General features: G+C 44.7%; 1 protein-coding gene across 3 annotated transcripts in view; it reads right to left on the bottom strand.

The window, feature by feature from the left end:
• WDR76 (WD repeat domain 76) overlaps positions 1-26,095 on the bottom strand; it is a 59,101-nt gene that overhangs the window by 5,776 nt on the left and 27,230 nt on the right. For 2 of the 3 annotated variants that reach the window (XM_075207508.1, XM_075207509.1), the window contains 2 exons: positions 17,927-18,144; positions 13,847-13,999 (listed from right to left, as the gene is read on the bottom strand). In XM_075207508.1, the coding sequence (XP_075063609.1) occupies positions 13,847-13,999; positions 17,927-18,144 (371 nt within the window). Of the gene's footprint in view, positions 1-4,354; positions 4,462-13,846; positions 14,000-17,926; positions 18,145-26,095 lie in introns of all 3 variants that reach the window. The other variant, XR_012691225.1, reaches the window with a different exon arrangement.

Genomic DNA, 26,095 nt, shown 5'->3' with positions numbered 1-26,095 from the left:
GGGCCCAGCAGGTCTATCCTGTACCCCTCTGATATAATACCCCGAATCCAAGGATCTTGGGAGGACGCTGCCCACTGTTCCTGAAACAAAGACAGACGTCCCCCCACTGGTGCCCCCTCCAGGAGAACAGAGTGGTCGTCAGGACGCAGGCTTCTCCTGGGTCTTGGAGGCCTGGCGCCTAGCTGCAACCGAGGATCTCCCCCTGGCAGAGGAGCCTCGAGAATTTGGCTGTCTGCCTCTAAAGGACTGTCCTCTAGGTAAGGAGGTCCGCCGAAAGGGCTGATGAAAGGAGCTGACCCGGGGGTTTCAGATCCTGCTAGGGAATACCGGCAAGGAAGTGCTTTAGCCCCCCGTTGCCTGTGAGATCAGGGTATCCAATTCCGGGCCGAAAAAACCTGCTGCTGAAAAAGGAATGGTTTCCACAGACTTTTTTTTGATTCCGCATCTCCTTCCCAGTATTTCAGCCATGACGTTCTTCTTGTTGAAATAGATGCAGCCTGAATAGAAGAGGATACAGCTGCTGAGTTCTGGGCCGCCTCATAAAGGTACCCCGATGCCTCCTTCAAATGCAAAGCCAGGGAGAGTAAATCAGAGTCCTGCAACGCCTCTGCCAGCTGGTCTGCCCATGCTTCCATGGCTCTAGCCACCCAAGCTGAAGCAAATGTGGGCCTAAAGGAAGAACCCGCAGCCGCAAATATAGATTTTAGCTGGGATTCCAATCTGCGGTCATTGACATCGTGCAGAGATGCAGAACCTGGAGCTGGAAGTAAAGTGTGCTTGGCCAATCGGGCTATTGGAATATCCACTTTTGAAATACTCTCCCAGTGAACCACATCTTCCTCCTGCAATGGATACAGGGAAGAGAACCTTTTGGGAACAGAGAACCTCTTATCAGGCTGTTTCCAGGCTCCTTCTGCAATATCCTTAAGCTCTACGGAAGAGGGAAAACGGATAGCCTTTCTTTTGGCCTTCTTAAATAGACTTCTGTCTCTAGGGAGTAGTATCCTCCGGTTCTGGGAGGTCCAACGCTTGTCTCACTGCTAAAACCATATCATTAATAAATTGGCTTTTAGAGCTTTCTTCCTGTTCCAAAGGTTGAACCTGGTCAGGATCAGAATTAATTTCCCCCTCTTCCTCTGAAAACTCCTCAGAGTCTGAAAGGACCATAAAGGTATTATCAGATCTAGGCCTCCTTCTTTTAGCAGGCGGAATGTTTGGGGATTCAAGTAACTGGTTTAGTTTATCCAAACCCTTTATAAATGCTGCAGACCATGCCGGTTCTGTGGGAACAGGGGCTTGGTCTGTATGAGAAGAGGAAGGTCCTGGTATAGACGTTTCAATAAAACCTGTGGTAACAGGGAGGCCCAACTGAGTACTAGTATTATTAGCCAAGGAAGATAGCAATTGATTAGATTGAAAAACCATCTGTGCTAAAGAGGAAACCGACTGTGACAGGGAGGTCACCCAGGCCGGTTCCTCCGTCAGTGGGGCTGAAATATGCTGGGCTTGCGCAGGGGGGACCCCAGCCTTGCAGACAGAGCAGAGCGCCAACGGGTCCGTCTGCCCACAGGGTAATTTTACATTACATTTCGAACATGTAAAATATTTTGCAATAGGGCCCTTTCCCTTATCTGACATTTCTTAATAAAAGGAAGGCACACCAAACACACAGACTTAAATTGTTAAATCTAGCTGAGTAGAGAGAGAGATATAAATGTGTGGAGAGAAAAGTGTAAACTACAAGTAATCAACTAATCTAGATATAAAAGTTGTACTTGTAAAATTTTAAACACAAAATAATACTTAAGCAAGTAGGAGAACTATAATATAACTCCTACTAGCCCACTTGTACACAGCAATACAGAATATGTGTTTAAATAAATCTGATACTTAGCCCAGAGGCCAAACAGGGGAGAAGTCCAACAGCAGTATCCTGGTGCCGGCTCCCTCAGATCTGTTCTCTCTTCCCGGGCTTCTCCTTGGCGCTAGAAGACTGGGATAAACCATCTCTCTCTCTGGAAGGAGGGGTAGCTCTATGTGTTAGCTCCCCCCCTTCAGTAATGCTGCCTCTGCAGCGATTCTGTCTCTGAATAAAAAATTAAAAGTTTTATGTGGCAGAGTAGTGGAGACCTCCAGGGGAGGTCTCCGCAGCCGGTAATAATACCAGATGCCCCCTCCTATGTATGAGGGGGGGATCCTGGTATAGCCCCCTTCTCCTCTCCTCCGAATCCAAGATGGCCAATGCAGTATCCGATAACCGGCGCTCTATGCCTGCAGTGGCAGCGCCGGTTATCGGGGAGGCTCCAGGAGTGACAGCGGTCCGTGAGACCGCTTGTCACTCCTAATTCAGGCACCAATTTCTTCAATCTCCTCCTGTCCCTGTCAATGAGAGCCGCTGGCTCTCATCTGACAGGGTAGTGCCTGCGCTGCCCTGCTGTGAGTGTGTTCTCTATATTAGAACACACTCCAGCTCTGCCACCTGTAAAAAAAAGTTAAAAGAATAAAATAAAAAAGTTAAAAATTACCTACAGTACTAAAACACTGCCCAACTCCATGGGCACCTAAAAAAAACTGACAGGAAGAGGAAAAGGCAGGGAAATTGTAGAGGGGAGGGGTCTATCGGCAGTACTAAAAGTTAACTGGTTAGGTGCCAATTCCCCAAGCTCCCTCCACAACCCATGGTAAGTAGTGTCCCCCAGACTGGATGAAAGAGAAAAAACACCCCCCAAAAAAACCCACTCAACCTTAAGACAGTGTGGAAGGGGTGTGAAAGAAGTTTCCCCAAATGGAATCAGAGAAATGAATTTAACGTAAGATAAAAATCCTCTTTTCTCTTTCTTCCACTATGAGGTATACTACCATCTTCTTTGACTAGAAATACATTAAACCCGTAAAATTTTGAAAATATGAACGGAGGACCAGGTTGCCGCCCGACAACTGCTGGGCGGAAGTTCCAGGCTGTTACACACAGTAAGCACTGACCTATATGGAAGAATGAGCAGTGATATTCTCAGGGACTGGCTTCCCAGCAGTCATACAAGCCTGTAGAATTGTAGCCCTAATTCATCTGGCAATGGTTTGTTTTGTCACTGGTTAGCATCTATTCTGTGTCAAAGAACCAAAAAGGATTAAGTTCTATTGACATAGCTCCTCTAGACCAGTGATGGGCAAACTACGGCCCGCGGGCCAGATCCGGCCCACTTAGAGGTTCTATCCGGCCCGCCAATATTTTAAAAAATTTCATTAAAATATGCCTAAAATTATTAGGGCCGACACTGTGTGTCAGAACCTTCTTTTTTATGCCTTCCCAGCTATTTCCTCCATTACACTTCATCCTCCTCCTAAAAAGACACTTCGTATGTCAATCACTCAAACACCTGCCCGCCCCCTAATGGCTGAAAGTCATGTGAGAAAAGATGGGCTGGGCCATATACTAAGGCGGATTTCGATTGGCTGCTGTGTTGTCAGTTAGTGGCTCACCAGAAAGACTGATCTGCAACAACCTGCTGAAATAAGTGCTGTGTCTGTACGATCGCTGCACTTATAGAGGTAACACTGCTATATAACACCCTCCATTCAAAAAATTTGTATTATATATTTCGATATTTGAGTTTTTTTAATAAATTATATTGGCCCGCCTAAAGTTTTTCTTTTTTTTTTTGGCCCGCTCCTGAAAAAGTTTGCCCATCACTGGTCTAGACTCTTCACCTCCGGAGAACAAACTCCATCCTAGAGCAGAGATAACCATGTCTTGGTTCAGGTGAAATTTTGACACCACTTTGGGTTGGAAGGATGGTTTGGTATAAAAGACAGTCCTCATGAAAAGTAGGGAAGGGTGAATTGCAAGATAGAGCAGCCAATTCAGATGCTCTACTTCTTGAGGATATAGGCAGGAGAAAAATCACTTTCAGAGTATGGAATATGAAATTAACATATTCCATTCACTCAAAGCGGCTTCTGTAGTGCCGAAAAAAGAAAGATAAAGTCACAAGTAGCTATCATCATCATTTATTTATTTATATAGCGCCAACATATTCCGTAGCGCTTTACAATTGGGGACAAACACAGTAAACTAATAAACATACTGGGTAAAATAGACAAAGAGGTGAGAAGGCCCTGCTCGCAAGCTTACAATCTATGGGACAATGGGAGTTTGATACATGAGGTTAAGTCATGACATTTTGCATTTTGGTCCAGCCAGATTGCAAAGGTAAAAGTGACTCATAAGCTAAATGACCCTGTCACACAACAATGTTGGTCAGGGGGTGGTTGTCTTGTGTGAAATTGTGTAACGGATGGTAATAGGGTAATGTAGTGAGGTTAAGAGGGCGGTTGAGGAATATTATAAGCTTACCTGAAGAGGAAGGTTTTCAGAGAACGCTTGAAAGTTTGTAGACCAGAGGAGAGTCTTATTATGCGAGGGAGAGAATTCCATAGAGTGGGTGCAGCCTGAAAAAAGTCCTGTAACCGGGAATGGGAGAATGTAATGAGGGTGGATGAGAGACGCAGATCTTGTGCAGAACAGAGTTGCCGAGTTGGGAGATATTTTGAGACAAGAGAAGAGATGTATGTTGGTGCAGCTTTGTTGATAGCCTTGTCGGTTAGTAAAATTATTTTATATTGGATTCTGTAGAGAATAGGCAACCAGTGTAGAGACATACAGAGTGATTCAGCAGAGGAATAACGATTTGCAAGGAAAATCAATTTTGTCGCTGCGTGCAAAATAGATTGTAGGGGTTTGAGCCTGTTTTGGGGAAGACCAGTAAGGAGGGAATTGCAATAGTCAATGCGGGAGATGATAAGTGCATGAATTAAGGTTTTTGCAGTGTCTTGTGTGAGATATGTGGGAATTCTGGAAATGTTTTTTTTAGATGTATACAACAGAACATAAGGCAGCTGGATGTGCGGAACACCCTGTAAGAATGTCTGAATATCAGGAACAAGGGCCAATTTCTTTTTAAATATGTCTGAAACTTGGACTTTAAGGGGAGCAAGCGCAAAGCCAATGTCAAAATCCTGTGAGGACAAAAGACGTCCCAAGTTAAACGAAGAAGTGCGTAACCCATCCCTTCGCTGCATAAAATGTACGCTTTCCTCACACGGTGGTCATTTTTTGCAGACACTGGCTTTCTGGCTTTAATAATGGTCTGTATGACCTCCTCAGATAGACCCCAAGGATCATGGCTTCAACAGACACGTATTTAATTCACAGAAAGAAATGGTTACCAACCAGTGGAGTACCACAGGGATCTGTACTTGGACGAGTGGTTTTCATTATCTTTACTGGTGACTTGGCAAGTGGTATTGAAGGGAAAGTATGCAAAAAAATGCAAAATCATGCACTTGGGTCTCAAAAACCCAAAAGCTAAATATAATATTAACGACACTAAAATGGGAACTACTGAGAATGAAAGATCTAGCAGTCACTATGTCAGGTGACTTAAAGGCAGGTAAGCAATGTAACAAACCAATGAGAAAGGCAAATCAGATGCTAGGTTGCATCGGAAGAATAAGTAGCAGAAAGAAGTAATAATTCCACTGTATAGGTCATTGGTACGGTCTCATTTAGAATATCGTGTTCAGTTCTGGAGGCCATATCTCCAATAGGATATAAATACATTAAAGGCAGTACAAAGAAGGGCAACTAAAATGGTGCATGGGCTACACCACAAAACTTACCCGGAAAGACTAAAATATTTATAGTTTGGAGCAGAGAAGGGAAAGGGGAGACATGATAGAAACTTTCAAATATATCACGAGTTTCATATGTGTTGGGCAGGCATGAGGTTCGAATTCTCCCCAGCTATGGAATTCCAGTGTCTCCGCTTCAATCCCAAAGATAGGTCGAAAGAAAAGATGCAGATCCTGCTTTTATCAGGTGGTCATTCAAGTAGGTTAACAGTGTTACCCTTTTGATCTCACGAGTGCGGCCATTACAGCCATCATTTTGGTGCATACCATTGGTACAAACTGAAAGTGGAGATCTGCTATGGCAAATGTAAGGAGGGCCCGATTCCCCATCCACATTGAAACATGAAGATATCATCTTTTATGTCCATAGAGGCCAGAAATTTGTCTTGCTCTATGAAATTCATAACAGATCTTAAAGAATCCATCTTGAACCTGTCCATCCGCAGACAAGTGTTTACGTATTTCAGGTTCAAGAATGGTGAAATTTCAAGTCTGGTTTTTGCACAAGAAATAGGTTTGATTGAAAACCTAAACCCTTGGACTTCAGGACTGGAACAATCACTCCTGAGAAAACCAGGAACTAGAGCCAACTTCCGGGTCCCATCTCTTGGAAGCAATGTGGAGAAAAAGGGCCCCTGAACTAAATAAAACCTGCATCCACCAAGGACAACAATTCTGATCTTGGCCTACCAGATTCTATCCTTGCTGTCCTTCAAGGATGCAGCATTTTGGAATAGGAATTGTGGAAGACTTGGACAGGCAGTCAACAGGTGCATCCACTCTTGCTGAGATTTCCCATTTGCCAATGTCATCATGGAGAAGGTGGGTAATTTGAAACCTGCAAATAACCAGACAGAAAATGTCAGGTTTAAGCCAGGCTTCATTTCTGGCAATTGTATGAAGAAAGCAAACTAAATTGCCTTTTGTCTCTTGAGTAAAGAAATATCAGGAACCACTGGTTTATCTGGGTTCTGATTATTAAGGACCTGTCAAATGGTTAGTACTCTAAATTCAGTTGTCCTGGAATCTTGCCTTCCTCCTAAGAGGAAAATTTAGATCTGTAGTTCCCATAAAACAAAAAGAATGTGGAGCCATGGAGCTTCTGAGTTGAAGACAATCGCACCGAATCCTGAACAGATTTTTCCAGACGACGAGCCAATGTTGGTGCCTGGACCAGTGACATGGGTTCTGGCAACCTGTGTCAACACTTCTGGAGAAGAGGGATCAAGAATGAATATTATCACTTACTTCCTTAGGACTCACCGCAAGCCTTGTCAACTCTGCGACAAAGTGAGCTATCAACTTCTCCCATGTCAGTTCCACCAACTGCAATTAATCTACACTAGACCTTTGCAGTCCTTAGCCTTGCAAAAAATACATCTGGCAACTGGCTCCAACCATCCATTTGACAATTTAGCTTGGCATTTGAAAAAAGTAAAATACATACCAGATTTTTCCCCCAGCTGAATTAGGTCTGGAACAGTTCCACGTATCTGACATGATCATAAGGAGATAACAGGGAGACTAGCTGCACAGTCCAGTGAATAAAATTGACCAGTGGAGTGAGATGGAATATGCAAATTAAAGACCTAAACACTCTCACAATAAGAAAATAACCTACAGTGACTGAATCTACAATATATCAGAATTCTTAGTCACAGTATTTGGTGCAGAAATAGTACCCCAACAATCACAAAAATTTCACTAAGAAATAGTTTCAGAGCTGAAAAAATGGGAGAAAAGATCTTTCCCATAGGAATAAAGGAGAGGGGAGTCTGGTTCTGATGAGGAGGCAAAGAGTGTCAGTTCTGGCGAGTTTTCCTGTATGAGGTAAAGCCCACAAGGAGGAGGTGCCAACTGCTGGAAATATGCTGGCCCTGCTCAAACAGGGTGCTCTCCAATAGGTCCCCTTTAAGCCAGGTCTGCCCCTAGTGCAGGGCTACAGATATAGTAGCCCCCAACCTGATCATCACACCAGCCACCAAAGGTCCTGTGCCACTCCATAGTGTAGGACTCGAAATCAGAGTGTGGTCTGTTGACAGAGTGATGTGAAGGGAGTTGCTCATCAATACCACATCCCTGGTCACACACTTACTGATGGTAAGCAGAGGATCCCCCCACCCCTTGCCCACAAGCCCCCCTCCTACACCCTAGATACCAGTGTGACATCACTGGAAGGAGACAGGAGAAAGAGGTGCAGCAAGCGGTGCCCGAGATCCACATCAGTCTTCAGTTCTGTTCGCACAGAAAAACACTGCTAGCTGTTAAAATAAGTAAAAAAGATGAAAATCTTTATGCAGTCATAATCAGCACAGTATAAAACGCCCTACTCCTTGGGCACTTAAATTAAAACAGATTAGCCATTTGTAGAGGGGTGTAGAAGGGAAGAAGCTTCATACGCCTTTTCAATACATTTAATCATCTTCTCAATCCTCCCACCCCGAACCCTCCATCTACTATCAGTGCTCAGGATCTTGCTTCCTACTTCAAGGACAAGATTGACAAGATCAGACTAGAAATGGTATCCTCTTCCTCAACAAGCCATCAGCTCATTTCCTTCCCACTACCCTCTGACACCCTTTCTTCATTTGACCCCACAAATGAAGAGGAAATTTCTACGCTCTTCTTATCTTCCTACTCTACCTCCTGTCCTCTTGATCCTATTCCCTCGCAAATTGGTAGATCCCTGTCTTCTGTGCTCATTTCACCTCTAACTCAAATCTGTAATCTCTCACTCTCTACTGGCATCTTTCCATCACTATACAAGCATGCAGTGATTACTCCTATTCTAAAAAAACAAAACTCCGACCCAAACTCTCTCTCAAATTACCGTCCCATCTCTCAGCTCCCTTGCCCCTCCAAGCTTCTAGAGAGACTTGCCTACACTCGCCTCACACGCTTTCTTTCCGCAAACAACCTGTTGGATCCTCTTCAGTCTGGCTTTCGTTCTCAACACTCCACAGAGACTGCGCTGACCAAGGTTGTTAATGATCTGATCACTGCTAAGACTGAACGCCATTACTCTCTCCTAATTCTCCTTGATCTCTCGGCTGCATTTGACACCGTTGACCACTCTCTTCTCATACAAACGCTGCAATCCCTAGGTCTTCAAGACACAGTTCTATCCTGGTTCTCATCTTACCTCTCTAATCGCTCTTTCACTGTTAATTTCTCTGGAGCCACCTCTGCTCCGCTTCCCCTATCAGTTGGAGTACCACAAGGCTCGGTGCTAGGTCCTCTGCTGTTCTCTATCTATACCGCTTCTCTTGGAAATCTAATAAGTTCCTTTGGCTTTCAGTATCATCTCTATGCGGATGATACCCAAATCTATCTATCCTCTCCTGATATCTCGACATCTGTGTTGTCCCGTGTAACTGACTGTCTTTCTGCCATTTCATCTTGGATGGCCTCTCGTCAACTCAAACTTAATCTTTCTAAAACAGAGTTAATAATATTCCCACCCGCCAACAAGAGCATACCTGACATTTCTATCTCTGTTGATAACATGACCATAAATCCCACCCCACAAGCTCGCTGCCTAGGTGTAATCCTTGATTCACGCCTATCCTTTGTTCCCCACATTGACTCTATATCTAAATCATGTTACATACATCTAAAGAACATTTCCAGAATCCGCACATATCTCACACAAGACACTGCTAAAACCTTAATTCATGCACTAATCATCTCCCGCATTGACTATTGCAATTCCCTCCTTACTGGTCTTCCCAAAAACAGACTCAAACCCCTAAAATCTATTTTGCATGCTTCGGCAAGACTGATTTTCCTTGCAAATAGCTATTCCTCTGTTGAATCACTCTGTATGTCTCTACACTGGCTGCCTGTCTTCTACCGAATCCAATATAAAATACTTTTACTAACCTACAAGGCCATCAACAAAGCTGCACCAACATACATCTCCTCTCTTGTCTCAAAATATCTCCCAACTCGGCAACTCCGTTCTGCAAAAGATCTGCGTCTCTCATCCACCCTCATTACATCCTCCCATTCCCGGTTACAGGACTTTTATCGGGCTGCACCCACTCTATGGAACTCTCTCCCTCGCACAATAAGACTCTCCTCTGTTCTACAAACTTTCAAGCGTTCTCTGAAAACCTACCTATTCAGACAAGCTTATAATATTCCTCAACCACCATCTTAACCTCACTACCTTTAGCCTGTTACACAATTTCACACAAGACAACTACCCCCGGACCAACATTGTTGTGTGACAGGATCATTTAGCTTATGAGTCACCCTACCTTTGCAGTCTGGCTGGGCCAAGATGCAAAATGTATACTTAACCTCATGTGTCAATCTCCCATTGTCCCATAGATTGTAAGCTTGCGAGCAGGGCTTTCTCACCTCTTTGTCTGTTTTACCCAGTTTGTTTATTAGTTTATTACGTTTGTCCCCAATTGTAAAGCGCTACGGAATATGTTGGCGCTATATAAATAAATGATGATGATGATGATGATGAAAATATTGGATACGTGATACGAATTAAGGTGAGGCAGAAATCCGCAGTTCAACACCTCTACTTTACATTCTGTATATGAACAGAAGCAGCGTATAAGGAATAGGAGGAGTGATTGAAAGAGAATTCCCTTTCCTTACGTCTCCCCTCTCTTCCCAAGTCCTTTAAATGTGCCCTTTGGAATGCACGCTCTGTTTGTAACAAACTTACCTCCGTTCATGATCTCTTCCTCTCAAAAAACCTCAACCTTCTGGCAATAACAGAAACATGGCTCATGCAATCAGACACTGCCTCACCTGCAGCACTTTCACATGGTGGCCTCCATCTCACCCACACCTCCAGACCTGAAGGCAGACAAGGAGGTGGGGTTGGACTACTTCTCTCCCCACAGTGCACATACATAATTCTACCAAATGTCCCATCACTCACATTCACATCTTTTGAAGTACATGCTATTCGCATTTTTAATCCATTCTCCCTACGTGTTGCGGTGATCTATCGTCCCCATGGAGCACACCAACAATTTATTGAGGAATTCTCTGCATGGCTCCCTCACTTCTTATCTTCAGACATCCCCACCATCATCATGGGTGACTTCAACATCCCCATTGATAACCCACCTTCCAAAGCTGCTTCCAAACTACTCTCTCTAACATCCTCACTTGACCTCTCCCAGTGGATTGAATCATCTACTCATAAGGATGGCCACTGCCTTGATCTTGTTTTCTCTAGACTATGCTCAGTTTCTAATTTTATTAATACACCCTTCCCCCTCTCGGATCATCACCTTATCAGCTACACTCTCACCCCCACTGCTCTAACCTCTCTACTGTCTAACTCAACCAAGCCTCCTCATACTCGTAGAAATCTTAATTCTATTAATCTTCAACAATTTTCCACCTCTCTCCAACACCTTCTCTCCCCTATCTCTACATTCTCATCCCCTGAGATGGCAGTACCTCATTTTCACCTAACCTTAGCAACGGCCCTTGATCAAGTGGCTCCAGCGACACTTCATACTACACGTCGACTTCGATGTCAACCGTGGCACACCAAAGCAACACGAAATCTTCAAAAACTGTCCCGTAAAGCAGAACGTCACTGGCGTAAATCTCGAAGCTCTAATGACTTCTTCACATATACTTCTGTCTACCACTCCTATCGAAATGCTCTGGACACTGCAAAACAAACATACTTTCAATCTCTTATCTATGCTCAGGCTTCTAACCCCAAACGCCTTTTCAATACATTTAATCATCTTCTCAATCCTCCCACCCCGAACCCTCCATCTACTATCAGTGCTCAGGATCTTGCTTCCTACTTCAAGGACAAGATTGACAAGATCAGACTAGAAATGGTATCCTCTTCCTCAACAAGCCATCAGCTCATTTCCTTCCCACTACCCTCTGACACCCTTTCTTTATTTGACCCCACAAATGAAGAGGAAATTTCTACGCTCTTCTTATCTTCCTACTCTACCTCCTGTCCTCTTGATCCTATTCCCTCGCAAATTGGTAGATCCCTGTCTTCTGTGCTCATTTCACCTCTAACTCAAATCTGTAATCTCTCACTCTCTACTGGCATCTTTCCATCACTATACAAGCATGCAGTGATTACTCCTATTCTAAAAAAACAAAACTCCGACCCAAACTCTCTCTCAAATTACCGTCCCATCTCTCAGCTCCCTTGCCCCTCCAAGCTTCTAGAGAGACTTGCCTACACTCGCCTCACACGCTTTCTTTCAGCAAACAACCTGTTGGATCCTCTTCAGTCTGGCTTTCGTTCTCAACACTCCACAGAGACTGCGCTGACCAAGGTTGTTAATGATCTGATCACTGCTAAGACTGAACGCCATTACTCTCTCCTAATTCTCCTTGATCTCTCGGCTGCATTTGACACCGTTGACCACTCTCTTCTCATACAAACGCTGCAATCCCTAGGTCTTCAAGACACAGTTCTATCCTGGTTCTCATCTTACCTCTCTAATCGCTCTTTCACTGTTAATTTCTCTGGAGCCACCTCTGCTCCGCTTCCCCTATCAGTTGGAGTACCACAAGGCTCGGTGCTAGGTCCTCTGCTGTTCTCTATCTATACCGCTTCTCTTGGAAATCTAATAAGTTCCTTTGGCTTTCAGTATCATCTCTATGCGGATGATACCCAAATCTATCTATCCTCTCCTGATATCTCGACATCTGTGTTGTCCCGTGTAACTGACTGTCTTTCTGCCATTTCATCTTGGATGGCCTCTCGTCAACTCAAACTTAATCTTTCTTAAACAGAGTTAATAATATTCCCACCCGCCAACAAGAGCATACCTGACATTTCTATCTCTGTTGATAACATGACCATAAATCCCACCCCACAAGCTCGCTGCCTAGGTGTAATCCTTGATTCACGCCTATCCTTTGTTCCCCACATTGACTCTATATCTAAATCATGTTACATACATCTAAAGAACATTTCCAGAATCCGTACATATCTCACACAAGACACTGCTAAAACCTTAATTCATGCACTAATCATCTCCCGCATTGACTATTGCAATTCCCTCCTTACTGGTCTTCCCAAAAACAGACTCAAACCCCTAAAATCTATTTTGCATGCTTCGGCAAGACTGATTTTCCTTGCAAATAGCTATTCCTCTGTTGAATCACTCTGTATGTCTCTACACTGGCTGCCTGTCTTCTACCGAATCCAATATAAAATACTTTTACTAACCTACAAGGCCATCAACAAAGCTGCACCAACATACATCTCCTCTCTTGTCTCAAAATATCTCCCAACTCGGCAACTCCGTTCTGCAAAAGATCTGCGTCTCTCATCCACCCTCATTACATCCTCCCATTCCCGGTTACAGGACTTTTATCGGGCTGCACCCACTCTATGGAACTCTCTCCCTCGCACAATAAGACTCTCCTCTGTTCTACAAACTTTCAAGCGTTCTCTGAAAACCTACCTATTCAGACAAGCTTATAATATTCCTCAACCACCATCTTAACCTCACTACCTTTAGCCTGTTACACAATTTCACACAAGACAACTACCCCCGGACCAACATTGTTGTGTGACAGGATCATTTAGCTTATGAGTCACCCTACCTTTGCAGTCTGGCTGGGCCAAGATGCAAAATGTATACTTAACCTCATGTGTCAATCTCCCATTGTCCCATAGATTGTAAGCTTGCGAGCAGGGCCTTCTCACCTCTTTGTCTGTTTTACCCAGTTTGTTTATTAGTTTATTACGTTTGTCCCCAATTGTAAAGCGCTACGGAATATGTTGGCGCTATATAAATAAATGATCATGATGATGATATTCAAATACTTTTCACAGATTTCTACTCCAGCATGAGTCTTCTACACCCCAAGATTGCAGTGTCCTCCATGGTGGAAGAAATAACTATAGATAAAAGAAAACTTATTGAACAATCTGCACTGCACCACAGGGCTGTAACTAGGGCTGTGCGACCGCCCAGGGCGCAACGCTGAAGGGGGGCGCAATTTAGGAATATTTTAGGTTAATTTGGTTAAAATTGAGGGCTAGGGGGGCGGCATTCTTTTTTTCTCGCCCCAGGCGCTAGAATTCTAAGTTACAGCTCTGCTTCACCACTATGCACATGCTACAATTGCACTCCAACACGTTGGTGGAGGTGTACGATAAGTGTTATGCGGCCCTTTTTACCGTAGAAAGCCATCAGTACACGTAGTGAGAATGCGGCAGCCTGTGTCCGGGGAGAAGTATGCAGACGCAACTGATTTTGTGTGCCCAGGTGCAGTCATAACAGGATGGGTCTTCTTCGAATACAATTTTCGCACATCATAAATAAACACATCACTGCAGAAAAACAACAAAATAGGAATTTGTCAATTTCTAGTATAGGACAACATAAACAATGGGTTAACCACTCCTAGGAGACAAGCAATTTAAGAAAGGCCCATTTACCCTGAAACATTTTCAACAACTAAGCCTACCACTTTCGCCTTTATCTGTAAATAGGCCAAAGCAACAAACTAATCACATTACATGTAGCAAGGTTTTCGCAAAGCTGTACTGTAGTATGGTGGGTGAACACATCAGATTTAAGTGGCTAGCTTCAGCTACGTGCTACTAATGATTAACAAAATGACTGATATTAAACCAGATAAGGCAAGTCTGGAGTGAATGCAAAAACCATTACTTCAGTCTCTAGCATCACCAAGTTTAATCCCTTGTGGTATAATGCAGGTTTACTGGAGGGGAGTGTAGCATGGGAATTTCACATGTATTTAATAAGCTTTTACAGTTGTACAATGCTGAAACGTTCATTTGAAAATTTGCAGCACGAGTTTTATATTCCAAGGAGCTTTTGCTCCAGATACAGTATTATGCAGCTCAGGAATGACCAGTTTAGGTAAAAGTTAGGGGTCTCCCATTTTCTATACTTGATATGGGCTCTGTGACCACTGATAGCCACTCAATTAGGGGCCTTATTTTAAGACAGTTTTATAATAAAAAAAAAAAAAAAAAAAAATTGTAAAAATGCTTTTACAAAAAATGTCAACTTTTCCATCAAGAGACAAATGGCAAAGCGATTATGGCAGTACAACAGAGGAACAATAGAAATACATAATGAAAAATACTGGTATGGTTTTAAACCACTGTACTGCTAAAGTAATTTAAATATTTTTACTTTGCATTCTTTCCAAGTGCAAACAGATTATTTATTACTGGACTCCGCTCAACTAAAAAAAAATCTATCAAGTGCCACTTTAATAAGATTTAGCACATAATATTCCTAGGATACCTGCAACATGGCTGACAAAAGGCTTTCTAAGCTTACAAGTGCCAGTCTGTGCAACTCTATACTGGTCCTGTGTGTAATTCACAAATGTCTTTTGGCCAGTCTAACTCTGATGCCCTTGTGCAGGGTTTGAGCCGGACTTCCATGAGGAGCACTTTCTGCAACTACAACTGCTATGGTGGAATTGGCTTGGGCTATATCACTGGCCACATCCAGAGCCTAAGTCACTCCGGTACAAACTCAGACCGCAGAGGTAGGTGTACCTTTTCCTCCTCAAAATTCAAACACACATACCTGCTTCATACCTAGTGCTAACCACTGGCTATCATCATGAAACATCTCCTTAACTTTCCTCAGGGAAACCAGCAAACAGTATTCCTGAATCCATGCAGCCCTTTGTTTCTGTTCTCTTTTCCAAGGAGGATGGGGAGTTAGTGCATGAGTTTGTGAGGAAGGACACTTGTGGTGTGGGGTATGCCTAGAGTGTACACAGTGTGGATGGCGTTGTCCTGAGTGTTTGGTAGTTTTCAAGGCTTGGCGGCAACTGCAGTTACCAATTCTTCAAACTTCCGCTTTCTTTCATAAAAAAAAAAAGAAATGGGGGTTTCTGTCTCCTCCTCACCTGTAAGTTCCAATTTTCTGGAAAATTGTAATTTTCTTTTTTCCCCGTTACTATTGAAAGAATCTGTTACATACGGTCCTCTCCCAGTGTAAGTTTTCCCGTTGTCCGCCTCTCTAGAAACTCTTTAATCCCTGCGAGCAGACTCGCTCCAGAGGCAATACAAATACAAAGTGAAATATTTTCCCTAAGTGTGCACATGCAGCAACAGGTATTTTGTTCGGCACACTCAAGTCACTGGACTGGGTATTCGCAGCTTTAGAGGCTGCAGCGGTATAATTGCCCACTGCTCTTCACGAGATTGCACCTAGAGCAGAGTTTTCTGTGGCTGAGCACTCAAGCATCTTTGGATTCTGTCTCTGACCCCTCGGGTTTTCTGTACTCCTTAAAGCGGCCAGGCGTTCCTTGGGTTTACATCCCTGGGCAATAGATACAGGTTCTAAATGAACTTCGAGGTTCTACTATTCCTGAGAACTTCTTTACTGATGCTACAGGGAACAAGAAATTTTTATGCCAGCCAGCAATATGACTCGAAGACAGCCTCGGGTTTGGTCCTTCAGTTCCTTTGAGAGCTACCTACACTGCCTGTTAAACCTTGTGTTTGCCAGCTTGGCAAGAAGGGGGGAGTCCCTTGCCTCTCTGGGGTGTCTGGCTTTTCGAAAGAGATTCTGGGCAGAATTCTCTATCTTCCCAAATCTTCCTTGATCCCAGCCCAACAGCTGGGGTTACTCTGATTGACATTCAACACTGTGTCCTATGGTTATTCTTCCCGGAGGGCTCTGTCCTTTTTCTTTCTTAATAGTGCCAAGGTTATGCAGGCCAGATGGGGAGCGTCTCTTCTCTGGTGCATGATGATGCTGGAGTTACAGGTGTCTATGTTGGACAGGGTACCTCTAGCATATTTTTATGCCAGACTGCTGAAGCGATTGTATTCCTGGCTCTGTTCCAGTTCCACCTTTGAGCTGGACTGGCAGATCATTATTATGTCCTAAGCCTCACGTTAGTCACTCGCTTGGGGCATGATATGTCCAATTCTATCTGATACTGACATGGTCATGCGGGAGTTGCACGTTTCAGGAGATATCGGCAACATTCTTCCCTGGGCTGGAGTTCTGGGAGACGTATGGGAGGCAGTTTGGCTGCATCAGGATCCTTCCAAGCTGTGCTCTCTTCCTACACAGATGATAACTCTGCTGTTTCAGCGCTGGTATCTACCAGAGAAATTCCCTTGGCTTCATGTCTGCTCTTCTGGTGGTTCAGTTTTGGCCACAGCGGTCATGGTTCTGACATGCTGTAGTTGGCCATCAATCCACCTTGTGGTTACTGCCTTGTCTTTGGTACCGCTTGTTTACAATCTGCTTTGGTGATGGGACTCCTGATACTGTGATTCTATGGGCCAAGGGGTTCTTCCCCTGAGCTTGTGATTATGGTGTGGTTCCTTTCCTCTCCAATACTACAGTGTTTAAAATATATATATTACATTGTGTGCAGATGTCTCAAATTCCATTCTTTGCAGATATTCTTTTCGTTCTACCGCTTACTGTCTCCTTTTGGCATGGTATACACAAGCGCGGATGGCCAGCAAACACACACTCTGCTGGTTTAATACCTACCCGGATTGTTTGGCGTCCCTTGTGGGGCAAGACTGGTGTCTGTTGGAGTTTCTTCTCTTTTACCCGGGGCAGCTGGTGATTCTGAGGAGACATGTATTTCTGTTTTGGTCAACTCTGTTGTTCTGGGTCGCTGCATGGTGGTCTGTCCTTACCTTTCTGGTGTTTCTGGTAGGTATCCAGGTTTCACACCCCCAGATGAATGCTTTAGCTGCATGGTCTTATGCGCAATGGTTTCAGAGCAATCCCTCCGTTTGGGGACATACCAAACCTGTCAGAGTGTCCTCCAAAGGTATGACTGAGAAAAGAGGATTTTTTTTACTTACCGTAAAATCTATTTGTCTTTAGTCCATTGAGGAACATTGTGCTGGTTATTTATCTTCAGGTAGGTTGCCATTACACCTCGTTAGACCATCTCTTCTGGGCTGGGTTATAAAACTGAAAAGGACTCCCATGGGAGGGGCATAGTAGGGGAGGAGCTGTCCTTCATATTAAAATTTAAAATGCTCTAAGCTCCAGTTCACCTACTATACCGAATGTGTCACAGTGTCCCCCAATGGACTATAGGAAATTGATTTTATGGTAAGTAAAAAATCCTCTTTTTATTGATATTTAGATTTTTTAAAGCAGTAGGTCATGTCCACTTTAACATTGCAGCCTACTGGGACCAGAAGAGAAACAGGTGCTTGAACAAACTACTAGTTCTGTTGTAGATGCCTGACAAAACACCAAAAATATGGCCACAAGCTTACCTAGCTCCTGCTACAACACAGAGTTCTCTTCTTAGTGGATGCACACTAACAGTTCGGACACTCGACATGCCCACAGATGTTCGCATCTCATAGGTTGTTCCTGGAGTTCTGCGATCAACCACTGACAGCTGAGAATCATAGTGACTAACTATTAGGACAGAGCCGTCACCGGACAGGAAGTCAAATGAGGTGAAGTTTTCTTCTTCATCACGGTAAATCTGAACACAAACATGGAACAAGGGTCCTGTTACTAGATGCAGAAATAACATTGACCAGAGCAGATACACTCTATTGCAAACAGGTAAACTACAAAACCCAGACCTGAAGTGCATTTCTTTTGGTTCAAATACACCTGTCTGTTGTGCTGCATGCACAATTTTTTCCTTTTAATCCTACATGGTAATTTTTTTGATTATGGGCCAATATAGAAACGTGCATGCAAGCAAAAGGAATAAGGTCACTTCAAAATCCTATTCATGATCACGTTTGGCAGCCTATTGAAAATACATCTTTTACAGGTTCCTCTTAATTGACTACTCATTTTTTAGCTTTTAGTTATTTCTTTCATGTTTGATATCTATACATTTTAATGTTTGTATTCCATTTTATGCGCACACGTTCGTGTGCGCATAAAATGGGATTTTTATACTTACGTAAAATCCGTTTCTCTTAATCCGTTGGGGGACACCGGGACCTTGGGGTATAGAGTAGGGACAGGCACTGGGCACTTTAACTTTAGTTGAAACAAAGCTCTGGCTCCACCCCCTCTATACCCCACCTCCTGCTAGAGGCCACTCTATGTTTAACCAAGCCTGCAGAAAGGGAGATCGAGAGAAACCAAAGAAACGAGAATAAACTTAACAACACTTCATTCTTTTAACAACCAGACAACATGTCAAACAGAAGGAGAAACCAGAGCATTAAGGGTGGGCGCCCGGTGTCACCCAACGGATTAAGAGAAACGGATTTTACGCAAGTATAAAAATCCCATTTTCTCTCACATCCCTTGGGGGACACCGGGACCTTGGGGACATCCCAAAGCTGTCTCACGGGAGGGAATGCTCAGAAGAAACAGCACGAAGCACCTTTCTCCCGAAACTTGCATCCCTAGAGGCAAACACATTAAATCTGTAAAACTTTGTAAAAGTGTGTACAGAAGACCACGTGGCCGCTTTACACAACTGTTCACTGGAGGCACCATGGCGTGCCGCCCAGGAAGCACTTACAGATCTTGTAGAATGCGCCCGTAGATTATCAGGGACAGGCTCCCCAGCCCCGTTGTAAGCCTGGCGGATAACAGCCGTAATCCACCTAGCAATGGTCACTTTAGAAGCTGGCCAGCCTCTTTTGTGAGCATCATAAAGAATCAAAAGATCCTCAGTTTTGCGTAACTTCTGAGATCTTTTAACATAAATTCGCAAGGCACAAATAACATCAAGATAACGAATAGACTCATCGTTATCGGAAGAAGAAGAATCAGATAGAGCGGGAATAACAATGTCCTGATTCAAATGAAACTTAGATACAACGTTAGGAAGGAAGGAGGGCTTGGTTCGAAGAACTGCCCTATTCTCATGAAAAACTAGCAGAGGAGGCTTGCAAGACAAAGCAGCAAGCTCTGAAACTCTGCGTGCCGTAGAAATGGCCAAAAGAAAAACCGTTTTCAAAGTAAGAAATTTGAAATCCACCGAATTCAAAGGTTCAAACGGTGGATGCTGTAAAGCCCTCAACACCAAATTCAAATCCCATGGCAGAACCGGAGGAACATAAGGAGGTTGAACATGGAAAACACCTTGAATGAAAGTTTGTACATCAGGAATGACAGCTCTTTCAATCTTCTTTCAAAGAAAACTTGCTGACACTTGACCCTTAAGAGAACTAAGACGCAAACCTGCATCCAAGCCATCCTGCAATAACCTCAGTAACCTGGCCAGACGAAAAGACTTGGATATCCCTTCTTCTCGTACCAACCAATATATGTCCTCCAGACACGAGGCTATATTTTGGCCGAAGCTGGTTTTCAAGCACAGAGCATGGTCTGCACCACCCGATTCGAAAACCCCTTAGCTCTTAGGATCCTGGCTTCAACAGCCACGCCGTTAAAGCCAGAAGTTGCAAACCTAGATGACAAAAGGGACCCTGGGTTAGCAGGTCTGGGCGTATTGGTAACCGCCACGACCGACCTCCTGCCATTAAGAGTACGTCGGTGTACCAGGCCCTGCGCGGCCAATCCGGCGCCACTAGAAGCACTGGAACACCCTCTCTCCACCTTTTTCAGTACTCGTGGAAGCATGGCTATCGGAGGAAAAAGGTACACTAAGCGGTACCTCCAAGGGACGGACATAGCGTGTACCGCGACTGCCCTGGGATCTCTTGCACGGGAACAGTAGCGGGGAATATTGTGATTCAACCGAGATGCCATCATGTCGACGTCCGGTTGACCCCATTTCACCACTAACTGTTGAAACACCTCCGGATGGAGAGACCATTCACCTGGATGCAGAGTCTGCCTGATTAGGAAGTCTGCTTCCCAATTTTCTAATCCAGGAATGAAGATGGCCACGAGTGCCGAAACGTGAGCTTCGGCCCACAGAAATATCCTGCGAGTCTCTCTCATGGCCAAGGGACTCCTGGTGCCGCCCTGATGGTTGAGATATGCCACTGCTGTAACATTGTCCGATTGGATCTTTACTGGCCTTCCCTGCAGAAAGTGTTGCGCACTTCTTAGGGCATGAAACACTGCGCGCAGTTCTAAGACATTAGTAGTTTGGACTCCTTCTGAGTCCAAAGCCCCTGAAACCGAGCCTGAAGACATACAGCCCCCCAACCCCGAAGGCTGGCGTCTGTTATCAGAATCCAATCCCAAATTGAGTATAAGCGTCCCCTGGTGAGATTCTGCCTGTGTAGCCACCAGATCAGCGACAAACACGTCTGCGGAGACAGGCAAAAAACCTGACTCGCCAGATTGCGATGGGATTTGTTCCATTGCGGCAGAAGTTCCAACTGAAACGGTCGTGCATGGAACTGAGCAAACTGAATCGCTTCGAATGACGATACCATCTCCCCAAAAGCCTCATTGCAAAATGAATGGAAAGTCTCCTTGCCACCAAACAGGAATTTCACCATCCTCTGCAAGGCTAGGATCTTGTCCTGAGGAAAGAACACCCGTCTCAGACGGGTATCGAATAAGAGACCCAGAAACACCATCCGCTGGGATGAGATCAACTTGGATTTTTTGACGTTGATAATCCAACGTGCGACTCCAGGGTCTGGATTACTACCTGAATATGCAACAGAAGCTTCTCTGAAGAATCTGCCTTTAAAAGTAGATTGTCCAGGTAAGGGATGATTGTAATTCCCTTGGCCCTTAGCAGAGCAGCCATAACCACCATGATCTTGGTGAAGATACGTGAAGCTGTGGCGAGACCGAACGGAAGAGCCTGAAATTGGAAGTTCTCTGACCAAACTGCAAACCTCAACAGGGACTGATGACCCTTCCAAATAGGCACATGGAGATATTGTGGCTCTAGACATAAAAGATGCATAAATTCTCCCTTTTCCATGCCGATAATGACCGAGCGTAAAGACTCCATCTTGAAGCTAGGCACTCTGACCTGTGTATTCAAATCCTTTAGATTGAGAATCGGTCTGAAGGAGCTGTCTGGTTTTGTCACAAGAAAAAGAAGGAATAAAACCCCAAACCTTTTTTAGAATGAGGAACCAGAGTAATCACTCCGGACGAAAGAAGGGATCGAATCGCTTCTGTTAAAGCCAAACGTTTTCTCGGACAAGACGGAAGCCCTGTGGCGAAGAACCGTCTGGGAGGAAGACCGAGCAGATCGATCTTGTAAACCTGGTTCACCACTCCCCGAATCCAGACATCGGTAGTGGACTGACACCACTGATCCCTGAACCGCAGAAGACAGGCTCCTACCACAGACGACAGTGGAGGAGCAAAAAGCCTGTCATGCAGACTGTTTGTCTGCAGGCTTTGCAGCTGGACGTCGGCCAGACCAGGCCTGAAGTCCCCGCTGCAAACCACCTCTAGGGGCGGATAACTGACCTCTAGAAGATTGCCCTGAGGAATATTGTCCTCGAGATCTTCCTGCGGAACGAAAGGCCCGAAATCTGGACATCCTCTGCTTGGGAGCACTGACCGGCAGGAAAGTGCTCTTACCTCCTGATGCCTGACTAATAAAGGAATCAAGCTGAGGTCCAAACAGAACATCTCCAGAAAAAGGAATGAACTCAAGAGCCTTTTTGGACTCTACATCAGCCTCCCAGGACTTAAGCCAAAGAGTCAGACGCGCTAAAACTGCCGAGGTAGAAATGCACGCGCCAATAAGCCCTGCTTCCATAGCCGCCTCTCCTAAATAATCTGTCGCTCTCTGAATCTGCTCCACTAAAGGAAGCAGTTCAGAGGACGGCCTGCCTGCCAACAAACCGTCAGACAGCTGTTCTGACCAGCGTTCAACAGCTTTGTTAACCCACGCTGATGCCAACGCAGGCCTCAAAGAAGCACCCGCTGCCACAAAAATGGACTTAAGAACGGTCTCGACCTTCCGGTCTGTACCATCCTTAAGAGTGGCCTGGTTAGGAAGAGGAATAGCAGTTACCTTTGCCAACCTTGCCACAGCTGCATCCACCTGAGGAAGCGTCTCCCATTTAACGAGAACTTCAGGGGGAAAAGGATAACACGACTGCAGTCGCTTAAGACACCTGGAACTTCCTATCTGGGGAAGTCCAAGGTTCCGACAGCAAATCTTCCAAATGGGAAGAGGCAGGGAAAACAAACGCCTTTTTCTTGCGTTTTTCAAAAAGAGAGGATCCAGAAGCCTCAGGGACTTGCTCCTCAGGAATATCAAGTACCTGACGCACAGCCTGAATTAACTCCTCCACACTCTGACGATCAGTCTGAACCTCCTCCACCAGAGAAGCAGCATCTATGTCAGAGCCCAGCGGTAACTCACCCTCTTCCTGGGAACCACAATCAGACTCATGTCCCAGTAGAGGTGCCGCCACCCTCTTCCGCTTACCTGAGGAAGACGGTGCGGCCGATTGCATCATCCTCTCCAAAGAGGAAGAAACCGCCACCAAACCCTGTACCGAGGATGCAAGGCCCTGTGTACCCAGGCTGGTTCTACAGACTGCTCTGGAGCAGAAACAGCCAAAACCTGAGCTGAGGAAGCTGAATCAGAGGATTGAGCAGCTTGAGACTGTACCCTCTGAGCAAGAAGTTCCACCGTCTTAAATAGAGACCGAGCCCAAGCAGGCTCCTCTGTGTTTGAACAGACAGCAACTGTTTCACCAGGAGTAGTCTCCGTGGGCCGACAGGACACACACAGAGCCTGTGCGCCTGGCTGCCCAGACGGTAACTTAACATGACGTACAGCACAGGTGAAACTTAGCATAGTAGCACCGGCCTTGCCACGCGTAGATTTTTCCCTCTCTGACATGTTAACAGATGGGACAAAACAGTACAGTGAAATACACACAATACAGATAACAAGCAGCACACAAACTACAAGAGAAAGTGAGCCTGCAACACAGCCAAAAGCTCCCTAATTTATAAAAAATACAAATTCTTTACAAACCACCCCCAACCCTTTACCTTACAGTATACAGGATAGAAAGGAGGAGAAGCTGGAGCTTTTAAAATGGCTGCCTATTCTGGTGTCTGCACACGAGGAGTGAGAGGCTACTACGGGGGAAGTGCACAAGAGAAAAAAACACTCCCCCCAGGGCCCAGCTCTGGACTGGCTATCGTCCAAGAATGACAATCACCTCAACCAATCCAGAGCCTAGCAGGGCTCACTGAGACAGTGACCCTAGCCTGACCCTGTTCCCTAAGCTAAAAATAGAATCCTTATCTTAAAACAAATAAAAATGACTGCTTTTAGTAAAAAACAGCCAACTCAGGGAACCACTGCGATTTCTACCCTCTCTCTCTCAGCACTATGTTGAGAGAGAGTTTCACTTACCTGCTGCCAACCCTCCAGACACAGTGAGTGCTAGAAAGCTTCAGCTTGTCAGCACAGGAGGACGGGCACAGCCTGCATCGACTGTGGCCGGCTTCTTGGAGGGCTAAAAACAACTGATGAGGGAGCAGGTAGAAGGAGGCACCTCCACAGCACCTCCGCTCCCCCCCTCCTGCCGAGAGCGCACAGCCACCGTGCTGTGCGCTACACCGAGGCATCCCCCATAGCTGCATCTCGCTCTCCCCGCCGGCCACAGCTGTGGGAGAGCTGTCCAGAAGAAAAGACCGATGCTAAAAATAAAAATAACTGACTGTTCTTCGCCGGGCACTTAAACTAGCCTGGCCTCTAGCAGGAGGTGGGGTATAGAGGGGGTGGAGCCAGAGCTTTGTTTTAACTAAAGTTAAAGTGCCAGTGATTGCCTGTCCCTACTTTATACCCCAAGATCCCGATGTCCCCCAAGGGATGTTAGAGAAAAATAGTCTTTCCTGCATATAGTGCATGTATACAGAAACGCCCAGACTGCATTCAGTAAGGAATGTCCCAATCCAACCCACACCTCCCATCAGAAGTAGCACATTTTCAAAATACACTGTTTGCATGTAATAAGGGGATTTTGGTACGGCTCTCTAAATCTTATTCATCTAGGCTGTAGGGTGACACAAATGGTGAGTTTTGTTTCAGTTCTAGGAAGAAGGGCATTGGGGAAGAACAGACTCCTCATCTTTCCTACAACCGTCCTGCTTTCCTGCTCCTATTCAGTTTGAGCCAAAAAAACAACACAAAAAAACCCCCAATTACAATTAGAGAAGACTAGAACCCCACACACCTGCAGAAAAGGGTTTAACATTAAGGTTAAACGGTGTTAGAGGTGTAATGTAGACGAGCTTGGACACACCCATTGTTTTGGACTTCAGTGTATGCACGTGTTTTTTCGGTTCTAGCCCTTATGGAATAACAGAGCCATTACATCTAAAGGAGATATCTGATCTTTCAACAGCGACACAGGAGATTCCTATACAAGTGAGCGTTACACAAGTTCCGGCAAGGCATCATATCAGCATATTGTGGATATACGAGACTTTCAGCTGCGCTCTATGTGCCAGAAGCATATGAGCTTCCTCGGTCGTATGTTTTTTTCCACAGCCTCATACTCGTGTTTACCTATAGGAGGAACTGTTTTTTCAACATCATTGGTTTACCATAACCTTTTCCCTTTTAGGGAATACTTATATATCGCTATATATAGAATCTCTACACCTGTGTCTATACAATTATATATGTACCTACAGAGCTCTGTTAGGCATCAAGGTGGTACACTATCCAGCTCAGTCTACGGATATACTATATCCATTTTATATGTAATAAAACATTTATATGTTTTAATAAATTTGTGATATTTTATACATCAGCGCTGCCACTACATGTATTTTTTTGGGATTTAACATGAAGAACTTGTGAAAAGTATGCAGTGGCAGCTCTGCAGACAGTTTGCACTGGCTCCAAGATGGGCACCAGTACCACTGACGCAGAATAACCATCTGCATCCAGTGGGAACCTAAGAATTTGTTATGCCCATATAAAAAAGTGCTTCTGATCAACAAACCTCCTGTGCTACCTTGTTACGATCCCAAAGAAACAAGGTAAAAAACCAAATCTTTGTCGAAGTGAAAACTGAAGATTAAAGGGTGAGCGGTCAAGATCCACTCCCTGCAGTAATACATTAACATCTGGAAGCAATGCCAACTAATGCTGGTAGAAAACCAAACACAAAATGTACACCTTGAGGGAACTCAGGTTTCCTTGTAGAAAAATATAAATAAATAAAAAATGATGGGTGATCTGGAAGACAGCGTTTCTCCAGAATATGAGAAAGTCTTCCAAATCTGTAGCTTTGAGAGCTATACTGTTAAAGTCAGCTCTGTAAGCCCTTAAAAAAGGTTCCTGAGACAGAAGGTCTGGTCATAGAGGAAGACAACAATGCTACTCAACCTGGTTGGAATATCAGGACATTAGCTAGATAGGGGTCTAAGAATAGTGTTTATCTGCATCCTTCCCAGCCTGATCTTCTGGAAGATCCAAGGAATCAGGGTAGTCATATAAAGTGAAATGATTATGAAGTTGCCATTGTGTTTGAGAGACGTCTTCATTACTGTACTATTAAGCGGAAAACTGTGAATAAGTCTAAATCGTA

This window comes from Mixophyes fleayi, chromosome 4 (assembly GCF_038048845.1).
Source record: "Mixophyes fleayi isolate aMixFle1 chromosome 4, aMixFle1.hap1, whole genome shotgun sequence".
NCBI lineage: Eukaryota > Metazoa > Chordata > Amphibia > Anura > Limnodynastidae > Mixophyes > Mixophyes fleayi.
This window is presented reverse-complemented; position numbering and strand designations above follow the sequence as displayed.